General features: G+C 29.6%; 1 protein-coding gene across 3 annotated transcripts in view; it reads right to left on the bottom strand.

The window, feature by feature from the left end:
* LOC113559438 (neuronal acetylcholine receptor subunit alpha-7-like) overlaps positions 1-15,215 on the bottom strand; it is a 68,645-nt gene extending 53,430 nt beyond the window's left edge. For 2 of the 3 annotated variants that reach the window (XM_026965266.2, XM_026965264.2), the window contains exon 1: positions 14,400-15,214. In XM_026965266.2, the coding sequence (XP_026821067.1) occupies positions 14,400-14,445 (46 nt within the window). In that variant the 5' untranslated portion in view covers positions 14,446-15,214. Of the gene's footprint in view, positions 1-14,399 lie in introns of all 3 variants that reach the window. The other variant, XM_026965265.2, reaches the window with a different exon arrangement.
* Between the last annotated feature and the right edge of the window lie 1,402 nt (positions 15,216-16,617).

The raw sequence follows: 16,617 nt of genomic DNA on the forward strand, positions 1-16,617 counted from the left end.
AAAAAAATATTTTTTAAATACCATATTAAATAATAAATAAATTATATTTATAGGACTTGCAATTTATTGTATTCAATTGACGATTTAAATTGATTTTATATTTAGTTCCTTTTTTTTAAATTTATTTTATTGTGTTTTTTGCTTGTATGATGAATTTATTATGAACATCAAATTGTACTCATTAGCAGTAATGATTATCTAAATGAAGGTGCCTAGAAAACATGTACGATGTACAAATCTTGTATACCTGTAACTTTATGGATTGTATATGTAGATACTACATTGTAAATATTACAATTGAAAATAATGGGAAGTTAAATAATTCACTCTAGATATTTATTAATTTTTAGTCAACCAATACCTATACACAAATAATAAAGGACAATAAATATAAATATAAATTTATTTAAGTATTGAATTTGATTGGAAATTAACTTAAGTTTAATGCTGCCATCGAATAAACTAGTCGCAAAAAAAAAAAAATCACACAAGATAATTTAAATTTTATCTTTTATAATAAAGTTTATTAATTTTTATTATTTAAAATTTAGATTTGATTGTGTTTAAACCAATGTTTTATTTTTTTTATGAAACAGTTATTATATTATCTGGAGGACTAAAGCCCGAAACCCTGGATTTTGTTGATGAAAAAAATACTGGTAAATGGCTTTAATAACAGATATACTTTTTTCATTGCAATGTACTATTATGTTTGAAGAATAAAAGATACAGACAGTACGGGGTTTTTTTTATATTTTTTCATGAATAAGATATATATCATGTCAGTATACCAATCGTTCGTAGTTAAAATCACACAAACTTCATAAAAAACGTATTTGTTGATTTTTTTTTTTACCTGAAGGCTTGATAAAATCTTTTTTTAAACTATTCAGTTAATATAGGAATATTATTGGATGCATATCAATAGTTTATGCCACTGGTGATATAGTTTCTAATACTTACTATAAATTAATATAAATTAAATGCTTTATGGTAATATAATGAAGTTATGAGTTATTTTTGAAATGAAAAAGTATACAACTTTAACATTAACAGCTTTGATGGCATGAGTATTTATTTATTTACAGAAATTATTTTTCATTTTAATTTGGTTTAATTTTTGTCCAAGAAGATATTGTAAAAATATGAATTACTAACTGATGATAAAATTATTAATATTACTTTATGTAAAATAGATAAAAATGAACATTTTTAATTAAATTAGATCTTAGCAAAATGTTGATAAAAGGGACAGGATTGTTAGTATTTGTAATTATTTCGATGTTAAAGTGTAAGAACATTTTCTTTCCTTAATCAATTTGTACTCTGTATACCAAATAAAAGGACATTTACAAGAATTCAAGATTGATTAAAATCCAACTGACGATAGTTGTATAGCTATAGTATGAACATTTTACTATTTTATTAGACTAGACTTAGTCAAGTATTCATAATTGGTTTTTAGAAATTATTTTTAACTTAATTGCAGTTGTTTAAAACAATGAAAAAACTTTTAATTTAACGATTTAGTTATATGAAGTTAAACAAATAGATAATAATACAATAAAATTATAGTTAATGCAAAAGTAAGTTAAAAAATTAATATTATAACATGCAAATATATTTTATACCAATCATTATAATAGTTTTAGATGTAGATTAATTGGTATATATTTGAAATAGACATTTAAAACTAATGTATACAACTAAAATATATTAGTATTAAAAAACCATGTAATAACCTAATAGTTCATTTTTATAAATATATACACTTTTTTATTTAGAAATAAAACTTATTATCATCAAATTAAAAAGTCATTAACTTATAAATAATTTTTATAATTTATGTGTTAAAAAGGTAAATAAAATATTAAAAATGTTAAGTTATAAAATTTTTTTACTTATAAACTTTTTCTGGAAAAACTTAAGATTCTATGCCATAGACAGTTTATAATCTGTTAGTGATGGTTGCAAAAGTTCGTTAGAAATGTAATACCTACCTTAATAACTTATTTAACTTATTTAAAAATCAAATTAAAGAAATAAAAAATGTTTATAAAGCTAGTGAATAATGCATTTCATTATCTTATAATTTAACTGACTTATTCATCATGTCTATAAATTACTTAAAAATATGACAATACCTAATTTTGATTTTATAATTTTAGAACATTTTAAATTGTACTAATAGAAGTTACATGTAAAAAAAATGTATAATGAATTATAGTTTTTATGTATTAGAACTTATTAAACTTAACATTATAAATTATTCTAATAAATACAAAATTAATTTGATTATAAAATAATATGATAAGTAATATAGTGGAATAAAAAAATCACTAACTAATATTAAATGAATAATCCAAATTATAAGATATAAGTGAGACTATCTGCTTCGTAAACGTCTTTTTATTTCGATTTTTGATTGTTATGATGAGAAGTGAAACAATAACTGTTTTATATTAAATTTGTATGATTTTTATAATATTGAAATTGTAATTTCACATTCAAGCCTTTGTAAATTAAATAAGTACCTACTTAAAAGCATTTATAGTTATAGCATACTTGATACTTAAGAACAAATTATATTAGTTCTCATTAATAGTATATTGTTTAAGGGTTAATTTTAATTTTTTATTATTTTTAAATGTAGTTTATTTATTTTAAATTGGAAAGTAATTTAGTTAGTTTAAACTTGAAAATATTATTTTTAGAATAAATAAATTAATAATTATAAACGTATTTTAGTATTACTATCTGAAATTTGTAAAATTATTAATGATAATTATTTTTATAATATGAATTATGTGATGACATATTTTTTCATTTGAAATACATATTATTCTGACGATAATTCTTTTTGTATATCGCTATTAATTAGCTCACACTGTTATTAGGATAATAACTATATTTACTTACAGTTTTGGTATCGTTAAGATAATGGTCAATATTTTTTTTTTTCATTCTCATTGAAATTACCCTACCGATTTTCTCGGTGTTTAAGTCCTTTGGTCGAGCGTAAAAGATGTGGATGAGAGTATACGAGAATGAGAACCCACTTGAAAAATAAAGATACGCGTTCGTATGAGACGTGAACAATAACATTCATCAGACACAAAAGTGTAGTTAGAGTGCCATTTTAAACACGGCCCCTCGGTAAATCACTCCATGATACACACAAACACACATTTACATCTTATATACACATATAATATAAAACCCATTGTCCTGAGCTGGTTTCACCCTCTTATACAGCATGTGAGGCAACCGCCCAAATGACTGCAATAATCGTTATTTTTATGTCAGAAATAAACTTCGAAATTATGTTTACTTCTTCAAAATATATACATTATTCAAGCAAATGTATGATATTAGTGAAATATTTTAGTAATAAATAGCTTATATTTATATTTTATACAATCGTATTCATCATAAATTAACTTCTGGCTAAGAATCTCGATTGTGGATTTTAGAGGCGAATCCGATTTCGTTTTAGGTGGTGGGTTGAATGAAAAAATTATCACCACTCAAGATTTTAACCTTAAATCACGTAAAACATAACATTTCAACAAAATTTCGGCTAAAATCACGTCGTTGGTTGGTTTATTAGATATAATACTATTTATTTTCTAATTAAATTAATTATATTATTAAAACTATAATACTTTATAAATATAATATTAAGCTTTATTAAGCTGTCCTCGTGAATTTCGTTGCCCGTAAAGAATGTATTAATTACTGGTTAAATTTGGTTGTATAATGCGAAACGTAAGTGGATAAATAATATTATAGATTTTGATGGATTTTAATTAATAATTGGACCAATGACAATATCGCCGTATCGTAATCGTAGTTATTATAGAAATCGAATACGGGTTTTTTGGAATCGATTTTCGTTCTTAATTAACTTTCCTTCAAGCGTTCAGATTCCCATCGTGTGCCTAGTTCGTTCTACTGTTTCAGCAGCTCTTGAAGTAGAGGTATTGATCCGGTTAGTTTTCTGACTTTCGTCTTCATCTTAGATGTTTCATCAGACTCAATGGCTAATAATTGCCATGGTTTGGTTGATCTTCCAATATTTGGTTTTTTTTTTTGTGGCATTTCAAATAACATTCATTACTTACTGTTAGCCGACAAATAAAGCGCCTAAATATAATTAAGGGATGTGTGACACAAATCGCATCTAAATTTCCGACTTATTAACTTTACATAATATAGATATTCACATAAATATTAATTTCTAATAATTATTAACTTTCATCTACGTTAACAAAGTCAACAATCTATCATCAATCATCATCAACAATTTTTTTTTTAATTTAATAAAGCAAGATAAATTCATAGATCGTGAAAAATCTTAAGCGTTAATAATTTTATATTAAATGAAGATAATTTTTTTTGGACAAAAAATAAGCATTTAAGAAGTAAAATTAAAATCATTTTTCAAAGTCTTTAGTAGTTTTTGCATTATGCACGCACAACGGCAGATCTCTATCATTTTATTATTAGTATAGATAATTATTTTATAGTGCTTTATTGACGGAATATTATGTATCTATAGGTTATATTACCTTTCTTACATAATGTATTATACAATTCAAAGCTACAGTTTTTGCAAAGTATTTATCATTCTTAGTTGATTATAAAATAGTTTATTTAAAAATAAAAAATGTATTATTTAAATTAATTCAATAATAAGTTTTTATTATTGAAATTTAATATTTATTTATATTATGATAAGTAAATATACGAAATTATTTAAAGTACTTAATACTATATTGGTTTAATATAATGACGTCAAATAGTTACTACATTTATTGGCATGGCATAAAATTATAAAATATTGTTTACCTTACTTAACTGTTTTTCTTTATAATAATGTATATATATATATATATTTAAATGAGCGGTTGCCAAAATATTTGTATACTGATAATTTAATTAGATTCATATAGATTGAGAATGGCAATGGCAATAGTTATTAAGTAAATATTCACAGAGTGAACATATTCATTTGTCATTTCAGTAACAGATCACAATTTATAACAAATATTGATAAAATAATATTTTGTTCTAAAATCGATAATGGTCAAATTTTACGGAATGTGTTATTTGTCTTACACTATAACATTGTGTAACTGATCAGGAATCATAAATTTAATATTGTTATATCCATACCATGCTTTAATTTTGACTAGTTTTACCTTTTCATATGCCATTTGGTTTAATTTATTTTAATGTTTACTTCGATGCTAGAATTTAACGGCTATTTATCATTGTGCTATAATATCAGGTAATTTATTTATATTAAAGTGAATTGTTACGAATGAGGATTGAGTGGTACATAAATCTACACTTAGTAAATTTCAATTTTAATATCGGTCCTCTGCAAAGTCAGTTTACGACGTTTCATTATAACTCACTGTTTTGAATAATATAATTATTATTATTATAAATTAAACACTACAGTAGTTTTTTTTCATTTGAAAATCAAAAGCATTTTTTTTTCTATATATATACCAGAAAAATATCAAACATTATTATTTCATAATATGAAGCCAGAAATTGAGAAAAATTTTAACTATATCATTCGAGTGGTGGAACACCTAGAAGTTTCGTTGTTATATGCAGTACTTTGGCTCTTTTTGTGCTAGATATTTTAAAGTGTTGATTTTTATTAAATTTGTTTTTAATTCATATACAATTACACTTTTGTTTGTGAGAAAAAGTCCTGAATATTTAATACAAGATTTCACGTAAGCCGTTGTTTTAGAATTTTAGATGATAAAAATACAAATTAAATTGCCATTTTTTTTTTTTATACTTATAAATAAACAAAGTTCAAAATTGAACGAAATCAAAATCAGAAAATTTTTTAATTTATTTTGCTGTTAAATATTTATATTTACGTATACAAATAATATATAATAATATTATATATATATATTATATAATGTTTGATAACCTTTAAAAACTGTTTTCTTGATAGATTTTCCTTTTAAAAGTTATAAAAATTTGACCGCAATTGCACAATTATTTTGTTTGAGTACCTAATACTTAAATGTTAACAGACTTTTAAACGTAAAATAACGATTTCTAGTTTAATAATTTTGTTTTAATTAAGATATTTTAATGGTAGAAACTTAAAACTTAACAGTTTTTTTGATAGCTATATCATTATTTACTACACATAATGCGATGTACGGTAAGTCAGTATTGACTGTATAATTATATGATATACAATAATATAATATAATGCTATACATATTTATTTAATATAAACTATTATAATAATTAAATATATAATAAATGTATTTTTTTTTACGAATATTAATTCAATCTACCATAATACGGTTTATAAAATATATAACTATAATATAGCAATTGCAATATAAATATATTATGAAATATAGGCTGACAGACTGTTTCCGCTCAGAATCGCTTTTCGTATGCAATGATTTATCGTTGAATTCAAATTTAACTCATCCACTACAGTGACTCAATGACAAGGTATATTATTCAACACCTACTGTACAGAAGAGTGGTTACCTACTTGCTCACTTTTTTTGTTTTTATCTCATTTTTGATATGATTTGTAAGCTATTGTATAATTTATACTAAGACATTTATTGTCATATCGGATTATTAAAAATCAATTTTCATCGATTTGTCTTAATATGCACTGCCTGCGTATTAAATATATATTTTTAGCATATGCTGGATACGATCGGGACGGAGAACATTTTATGCTGCCGGAATCTCTCGCTGCATCAATCAACCGGGACCTCAAATTTATCTCTGCCTCAATCAAATTTATCGTTCCTACTGATCTAATCAACGTTATATAACTCTCTTTAACGTATCGTCTAGTATTTAAATAGTTTTTATATTATTATTTGTGCATTGTTATACTTTTATATTATCTATAATAATTAATATATTTATTTATGTATGTAATTTAATCTTGCTAATATTACCCAATAACTACTGCTGGCATGGTTTTATTTAAATACAAAAAAAAAAAATATATATTTAAAATGTTAATCCGAAATCATATGCAGGTATTACTGACAAGTTATTCATACATGACTTAATAGCATTCACTATACTTAGATTTAAGTCCTGTTCCAACAGCTATTCGGAATTGAGTAACATTTTCATAAGTAGTAATCCCTTCTTACCATTAAATGGACATATTAACCACATAAGATAATCAATGAAATATTACATACAGTAACATAATTTTTGATTTAATTTTTAAATTTACAATACTATAATATTAGTATATACATATTGCAAGTAATTATAGAAAGTGACTACCCGATAGTTATATTGTCACATTAAAGATATGTTATGGTTTATAATTAATATATTTTTTCAATATTTAACGTAACAATTAATTTAGTGTATTAAACAACATAAAAACGTAAAATTATTATTAATTAACGTATTAATAGGTACCTAACATTATTTATTTATGTCATCAGACACTTAAAAATAAAACTATGATGTAGTAATCAAGACAGAGGAGAAACTATTTTTGTTTATAATGAAACCTTATAAAGGCGTTAACTTTTTCTGCCAAAATCGACTTTTTCGTTTATCGCCAGTATAATAACACATATTTACATTTTCCGCCACCACAAATTGTAAATACATAAGTATTATACCACATAAGTAAAAACACTTAAAATAATTGAAAATTTCTTATGCTAAAAATAACTCAAAGTTAAAATGTTTTGAAAATTGTACTGTGTTATGAAACAATCATATGAACTTTTAGTGAAAATTTAAAGTATTTATTGTTATTGTTATGATTATTATTATTATTATTTTTTTTTTGAAATATATTAAAATATCAATAATTCTTTGAGAAGATATAGTTATTTTACGGGTGAATATCGAATACCAAAAACATTTGAACTATTGAAATACTCATAAAATCATAAATAATTAATTTGGCTTTACAGTAGATTTTTTTTTTTGAGTTGAAAAATGTATAAAGAACCCCGTATTAGATTTTAGATCTTAAAAAACAAAATTTTTATACGTTTCTAATCACAAAACGATTTGCTTACTTTTGTGTATTTTATTAATATTGTCTACATTATAGCTTAACACGCTTATAAAAAATATTGTGACTATGAATTTTAATATTTTTTTAATTAAGAAATTAACAACGTATGAGAAGCTTTGTAATAAAGTTTCAAGCATTTTCATCTAGAAAATAATTTTTAATCAATATTTATGAAAAAAATTTTGAAAATATCTTGTCTATATAGATCTCAAAAATAGTCAAAGTATTTTGCAAATTTTCTCGTAAATAAAAAATAGTAAAATAAACATTTGTAAAAATTTTTCGTTTATGAGGTATATCAATTGGACAAAACTGATTTTGTTTAAAATTGGATTAACCCAACCTTAATTTTATGTTTGTTTTCTGGATTATAAAAATAAGTACTGAGATTTTTTAAGTTTAACACCTCTTTAAATTTCAAAATTTTTGAAAATCGAAGTATTTTATTTTTAACTTAACGTGTATTTATTCATTCATTCATTCAAAAAAATATATCATGATAAAATCAATATATTTATCGCTCCGCTCAAAATCTTTTATACGTACTAAATTAAAGTTATAAATTAATTCGTATACATCACGTGTTTGATTTATTTCTAAGATATAAGTATATTATGTATTTTACTGCAGCCAATCAAATTATGAATACCGTCACACGTCGTGAAAATAATACGATCATAATATTTAAAATTCATATTAAGTGATTTTTACGCTTGCGCCGTGGTAGCAATGAATTTAAACGACTGTGAAAACAAGTGTACAACAGACTGTAATAATTGAAAATAAGAACTAAAACGAAAAATGAAACCGTTTCTTGAACACATAAATCATAATTAAATATAAATGTTTGTCGGATGAAATTTTCTCTTGGAAATATTCAAGGAAGGAAAACAGTATATTATTATGCATAAAGTTAAATAGATGGAACGAAATGTTTTAAACAAAAGTTTTCAGTACACCATAAATCAAATAGAAAATACAATTTTTTTAGTTTTTATCCGACCGTCGTGGTGCGTATGCATATACATACATTTATACACGGCAGCAGCAGAAGGTGGTTTACCGGGTAGAGCATCAACGGTAATTTAATCAAGCCTAAAAAAAAACCACTGGCGTTAGCGGCGTCGTGCCGTAGCCAGACCTCCATGTTGATCCTTTGCTTTGACTACTCTTCACCCGTTTCATGCGTTCATAAACGACGAGGTCGTCAAGAAAAACTTGTTTAAGTTAACGCCAGCACGCCGGTCGCAGTAGAATCATTTCGTTTTAGTTTTTCGTCTCTTAATCTTTTGCATCCGGAACGCCGAGCAAACTCTTAGGTGATATTTCCCGAAGTACTTAAACTTGGAGTGAGAAAAGGAAAAAAAAATAATATTCGACCGACTCTTTATGTAGGTACCGTGTTGGCACCCCACCTCGTTTCCTTTCCGTCCCTTAAACACTGCCACTCATTTTCTCTCTTTCATTTTCTTTCTCTGTATTTTTCTCACCCTGTATATATCTCACTCCCTCGCTCCTATTGCTATATACCACACCTTTAGTTTTTAAGTACAAAGTCAGTGCGCTGTACCGTACACTTGTCACGGAGGGGGTAGACCACCCGCTACCATTATATGCCACCGCCAGTCGACGACCCATAAACGCTCTCGTTGTCGCCGGCAAACACGATGATGGTGGAGTTCTTTTACACGAGAGTCACAAAACTTTTTATTCGGGAAAATCGTTTCGGCTCGCAGATGTGTTTGAATAGACTATTACTTTTGTAACTCGATTGTCGGCCATTTAGAGAGAAAGATGGTAACGACGACGACAGAAAGAAAAAAATAGTTTTGTACGTGGAACGAGGCAAAGTAATGTTTATGTCCCATAGCACAGGATCAACTATCAGGCATGGCGCTATTCTCCCACTTCCACTCATTTCTTTATCACTCTGTAACTGGTAGACGTACCGTAGTTTAACGTTTAACGTTGCTTTTTCAAGGCATTCGTGTTATAAACAGTATGTGATAATATCACATCGAGAATATAACTTTTGTACCAGTATTCGTATGTAAACAATGTTCATTCATTTACTGAATACATTATAATTTGCATTTAGCAACTGTTCATATTTCCTTTTCCTGGTGTTCAAGCTCTATGTTCGTCTTGCGCCAATAATTTCTCGTGTAAAAGGAAATAGAAATGTATGCTGAATCAATGCATCGGAAGTTTTCGAAATCGGAAATATTCTTTTGGGTGATAGTTTGACAAGACTTTAGGAAATAATGTTTAGACATGTATACGTAAACGCGGATTGAAATAGTATATGTATACCAATCGTCAACTAAAAGCTGATATTAAAAAATACAATATTATTATAATAATATAGGTATTATATTATATTCTAATATAATTTATACTATAAAGTGTCCAAGTTGTGTAGATTCTAGACAGGGTTCGACAGTTATCAGTAACATGACGTATCAAAGTTACATAATCAAGGTGTATTTGTAACTTCTAATTTGTAATAAGTCACGTAATTTTTAAAATCCAGTGATATTCAAATGCAACTGATTACATTTTTTATTGTAGCTTAAAACACATAATTGGTCGATATTAATACGAGATTTGCTATAATTTTTGAAAATTGTAAAATTATATATAATTAACATCAATTTGAAAGTTCGTTTTGTTAAAAAATATCGAAAAAACTATATTACATATTTATTTAATCATACTGTTTATCTTAGTTATATAAATACTCTGATGTATTATTTGTATATTATATATTATTAAATAGTAAATTAAATTTTTCTGAATTGTTGTATTTAATTGGGTTCCATGTTTCAATATTCAAGTCGAAAAATAATTTCTGTTTTCATATATCCTGCTTAATACTAAAAATTACGTTATTAATACCATTTCTCTGAGTCATCGATTAGTTTAGAAAATGTTTACTTTAATTAAGATCAAATTCATATATATGTCTGTTGATTTATTTTAATCTATAATAATATCCAGTGTACCTCATATGGGTGTTAAACTATAAAATAAATATTACAAATATTTAAGATTTGAACAAAATCATTTGATTAAACATGTTATTTCATACACTGACTAGGTATTTATTTTCAGTTTTCAATAATATTATAGAGATATTAAAAGTTTAAAATGGTAAGTATTTGCTGTGTTATCAATGGTAAATATATTATTTTATTTAATGTGGGTATTTACATTTTTTTTTTTTTTGTAAAAAAGATTAGTAATATTGATGTTTAATTGTGTACTGTCCGTTAATACTTTTTGTCAACAGAATATATTGTAGTTTTTAATTTAAAGTTCGTACATTTTTTTTTTGTAATACTACGCTCTAACCATCGCACATATATATAAGTTATTACACCAGGTATGTAATATTTTTTAACCAATGTTTTAATAAATTTCAATGTAAGAACTTTTTAATTTAATTTATACTAACGTACAAAACAAATTTTTATCGTGAGTCCATTAATTTGTTTGTGCCATTATTAGAAATAAACGTAAATAATTAAGTGACACGTAACTAAATTACTTTAACTGTAATGTGTAATCAGTTACAAATTTTCAAAGTATCTTGTATTTGGTAACTAACAGACACAAAATGTTAGTAAAACTTTAATCAGTTACAGTTTTTCGAGTAATAACTTGTTCATCACTGTATGCAGACATGTAATTTATTAAAGTTAATATTTATATAATATTCATTTATTCTGAACCTTCAAACCTTACATTGAAATATATATTACAAGTTAAGCTTTACTCAGTATAATTGTACAATACCACTCAAATACCACTTATTAATTTACCATCTTTTAATTTTAATATTTTCTTTGTATAAATTGATGAAATATACATATCATTGTAAAAGTTGTACATTCATATGAGGTTTTAAAAAAATTATTTGATTTATTGAATTGTATATTAAAATTAGCAATGGTAAATATTCATAACATATGATATAAATTAATAGTAAGATTAGAACATATGAAAATGATAACTATCGTTCAAATTTAAATAATGTAGACAACAAATAAATGAACTATACGTTAAAATTAATAATTGACAAATTTTTATCATTATATTATATTATATTAATAATGTGCTTTATGTCAATTCAAAATTTTCATATAAGATACTAATATTGTTATAAATTCATTTTGATATATACTCAAACAGTTAATCATAATTTTGATTTATTCTAAATTCAATTTCCATTTAATTATATTTAAACTGTATTTTTTCCGAATCTAGTTACTGTAACTTAAAAAAATAATATTCTATTGATAGTTTAAAGATTAATATTGGATCTGGTTTAGCTTTTTGAAATTGACAAATTTGAATTAAAGTGCTTTGGATAAATTTAGGTTAGCAAGTCAAAAGGATTTTCTTGTCAGATTAAATACGTACAAAAAAAAAAAAGAGCTTGTATAATGATCGATTACGAATTCTCTGGTTCTCTTATTAATTTCTTTTATTTTTTAGTCGTATTTAAATAAACTATTTATTAAATTCAAATAATACGATATGAGTAAAAAATAAACACAAATATTTTAAATATTAAAAAAAATGGCGAATTTCATTAAAATTTTTAACTATTTTTCAATTTGAAAAGTATAAATATTTCAAAAAATGTTACATATTTAAAGACATACATTATGTATTTAATACAACGTGGTGTAAACGAATATAAATATAATATTTTTGACATATTTTTTTTCAAGCAAGATACAGCGAAGGTTATCTAACTTCGATTTTCAACATTAAATTGACATAGGTAATTGTGAAATAGTTCACGCAGAAAATGGGTTATTAAAAAAATATATATAGACTACTTCGTCTGGGAAAAAAATAAAAATACGGGGTTAAATAGGTATATCTCAGTATTATAGTCTACACGCAAATCGACGTCGGTGTACCTTACTTCGTAAAGTTATTCGACTGAGATGAAAAATCCGTCTATGATGGCTGGGATATAAAACTTGGTATATTTTTGAATGTGGTTGAAACTACTCATTAAATTTCTTTTTACCTCAAAGAATAATTTCTGAAATTTTTGTCAAAATCAGAACAGGTAATGTTTGAGTATAGAAGATACAAATATACATTGATATGTATCTCTATATAGATTGTAATGTTATAAAAGTTTTTGATAAATTGCTTATATAAACGACCATATAGCAACCTGTATGGTTTGATAAACGAAACCATAAGATCTTCCAAATGCTCGAGGAATATTTGTATACGATTTGTTGTATTATAGTCAAAGCACAATCTATTAAACAAAAGTGGGAGTGACAACCAGAGGTGTATTCAAATATATCGCCCTAGGTATGAACGACATTTCGCCAAGCAGTGCGACAACCATTAGAGGTAAATCATTTTTTATTGTTAATAATACATATCGTCTGCAACGGTCATTAGCTATACACAATATTTTTCTTAACCTAGTTAAGAAACCTATTTAATATTACGTACGTTGAATTATTACAATCCGATCTCGTGCAATAATTTTATTTGGACAGTATTCCACCTTCTTATTTACCAAAGTTTGCTTCCGGTGACATATTTTTTTTTTAATAGTTTTTTTCCCCAATAGTAAAATTTGCGTGTTTAAAATATTTGAGTTTTTATAGTAAATCCGAAACGCCACGCGCTAGTCGCACACACTTATTCATATATTATACTCACTATTATAGTATAAAACATTTTTTTTTTCGTGGTCGCCTGCGCATAATGTCGTTTCGGATGAATCACTATTGACAGGTGCAACTAGTTGCAAACCCATCGCAGACACGTCATTAACAGACAACGCAGTCATTTTTTTCCCTACTCGTGGGATAAAATCAACAGTTGTAAATATGAACAAAGCTGTCAGGCGAAATACAGAAAAATATGCTTACAGAGCGAAAAGGAAATAGCCCTTACAACTATGGTTATTTATTTTTCCAGTATTAAATTGACCATCAAAAGGCATACATCACACAATAGATCGGGTTAATAGGTTTTAATTATTTTTTTACTTTTATATAAGTGCGGAATTCGTAAAATACGATTCTACACGGTTGTTAAATCGTAACATCGGTATAACCTTTGAATTAATAACATTTTGTTGAGTTTCTCGGTATGCGTTCCTCGCGGTTGGGAAAACACTCGCGGCAATACTAAATAAACGTTCCATTTAACCGGATTTCTGTAAATTACGCATCGCGGGCACAACGTCGAATTAAAAGTATAGCCTCCGGGATTACCGAAACCAACCAACACAAACGTACACGGGAAAATCGTAATATCGAACATTACTGACCTGCAATGATTAGGTAGACGATGAGCAGATCCGGGAGTATTCCCATGTCCCATTCAGCGGCGGCGGCGGCGGTTGCGGTGGCGCGCGCGACCCGTCCTCGTCGTCGACGTCCGGTCTCCTATCAACAGGACGTGTTGCGGCCAACAACGATTAGTGGCTCCTTCTGACGTCCGTCGTCCTGTCGTCGCTGACAGCCGTACACCAGCTGCTGGTCGTCGCCGAGCCCGTCACCAGTGTTGGGGCGCCGATGGGTGTCCGCGGGACGGTGGCCGACCGTCGCGTCCATTATAACGGCAGCGGCGGCGGACGCTCGTGTGCCGTTGCTGTGACGGCGGCGGTGGACCGGTACGACGCCGCCCGTCGGTGTGGCACGTGCCCAAATACACGGGAGACAGGAAAGCCCGCTGCGGCCAGGAGCGACGCGGCGTCCTCGGCCGGTGAACGCGGGTGGGCCGGTTTCCCGAGGTGACGGTCAGCTATGCGACGGACAACGCGACGTCTCGGCCTCGGAAACGATATTATTACAGTGTGTATTGTATGGTGCGGCGATCACCGACGGTTATACTGTTATACTATTGTACCGATGAGATGTTTTCGTGGTGGTATTGCGACAGCGGTAACCGCGGTACGACTGTGTACGAAAACCCGTCCTTACGTACTCGGCGGAACGTCTTTGGCGCGCGCAGCCACCACACACACGCACAGACGCTCGTGCTTTTTTCTCTCTACACACACGCGCACACACGCGCGCACACACACCCACACACACACACACACACACACACACACACACACACGCGCGTCCAAGCGCGCCACTACTGCTGGTGCTGGTGCTGGTGCTGCTGCTGCTGCTGCTGCTGCTGCTGCCGCTGATGCAACCGCTGGCTGGCTGCTCCCAACGCTGGTCCTGCCGCTGCTGCCGTCGGTGCCGTCGGTGGTGCTGATGGTGCGTGCTGCCTGGCACTCGCCCCGCCGCCGAGCGCGCGCGCAACTCTCCGCGATCCGCAGACCCCGCCCCCGTACCGCCCGCCTATACCTCTATATATTTGCACGCCGTAAGCGCGCGCTCGTTTTCGTCGTTTCTGCCCGGGCGGCGTGTGCACCGTGTTTTGTATTGCGCCGCGCGCGGGTGGCGAGATGACGGCGATGACGACGACGACGCGCGCACTGGCTATCTGCTGTGCTGGCGCGCGCGCGCGCACACACACACACACACACACACACACAAGGGAGCGCGCGCGCGCAAAAACACACACACACACACATCGAAACTGCCGTTGTCGCTATCGCCTTCGACTCGTCCCGCGGACCGGGCTGGCACGCTCGCGCTACTCGTCGCGATTCCGGACGGTGCATGCGCCAGAGCTCCGGTCAGAACACCCGCGCCAAATACGATAATTACCATCACCGCATAACCGACATGGTCGGAGTGATGGAGTGAAAGCGAGCGCGACATACGCAGATATAATAGAGAGAGAGAGAGAGAGAGACCAAAGGGAGGAACGACGGGAGAGGAAAACTTTTCCGTGGAATATTTTCCGAATGCGTGTGCGTGTATCGGTCAAAGGGGTTAGGGTAACGATGGCGGTGGTGGCTACGGCGGCGTTGACGACGCGCGGAATGTAGCGCAACGTATACGCATTAAACGACCCCGAAATTATTTTACGTGTACGCCACCGCCGCAGTGGTCGCGAAATCCCGGCTACGATGGTATAATATTATTATAATAATATACCGCGTGGGTTATGATTTGGGTTTTATAATAATAACAACGATAATATGTGCGGACGCTTACTCCGCTAAACATCATAATATTCATCATAACTGGTTTGATAAACCGTCGCAACGCTATAATTTCAGTCATTTCGTTTATACGTCCCCAACTAACTATTATTAATCATAACGAATAGTATGGGTGTTATTTAAACAGCGGTGACTCGGAAAAATATGGAATACGGTGGAACAACACAATAGAGATTCAAAAAAGTTATGAAATAAATATGTCCGATTCTCGGGGCGCCTCAGATTGATATTACAAACATATACCATTTATCTTGTGTTTGTTGTTGCGCCACCCCGATATCGCTTTAATACTGCAGATCACCGACTGGTGTTGATATAGACGACACGTCTTCCCGCGGGCAGACTTTATCAATAGCGGTCGACGGCGATACGCACTTTGACGTGATATTGGATTATCTTGGATTATCGCAGTCGT

Source organism: Rhopalosiphum maidis, chromosome 1 (genome assembly GCF_003676215.2).
Source record: "Rhopalosiphum maidis isolate BTI-1 chromosome 1, ASM367621v3, whole genome shotgun sequence".
In the NCBI taxonomy this organism is placed as follows: Eukaryota; Metazoa; Arthropoda; class Insecta; order Hemiptera; family Aphididae; genus Rhopalosiphum; species Rhopalosiphum maidis.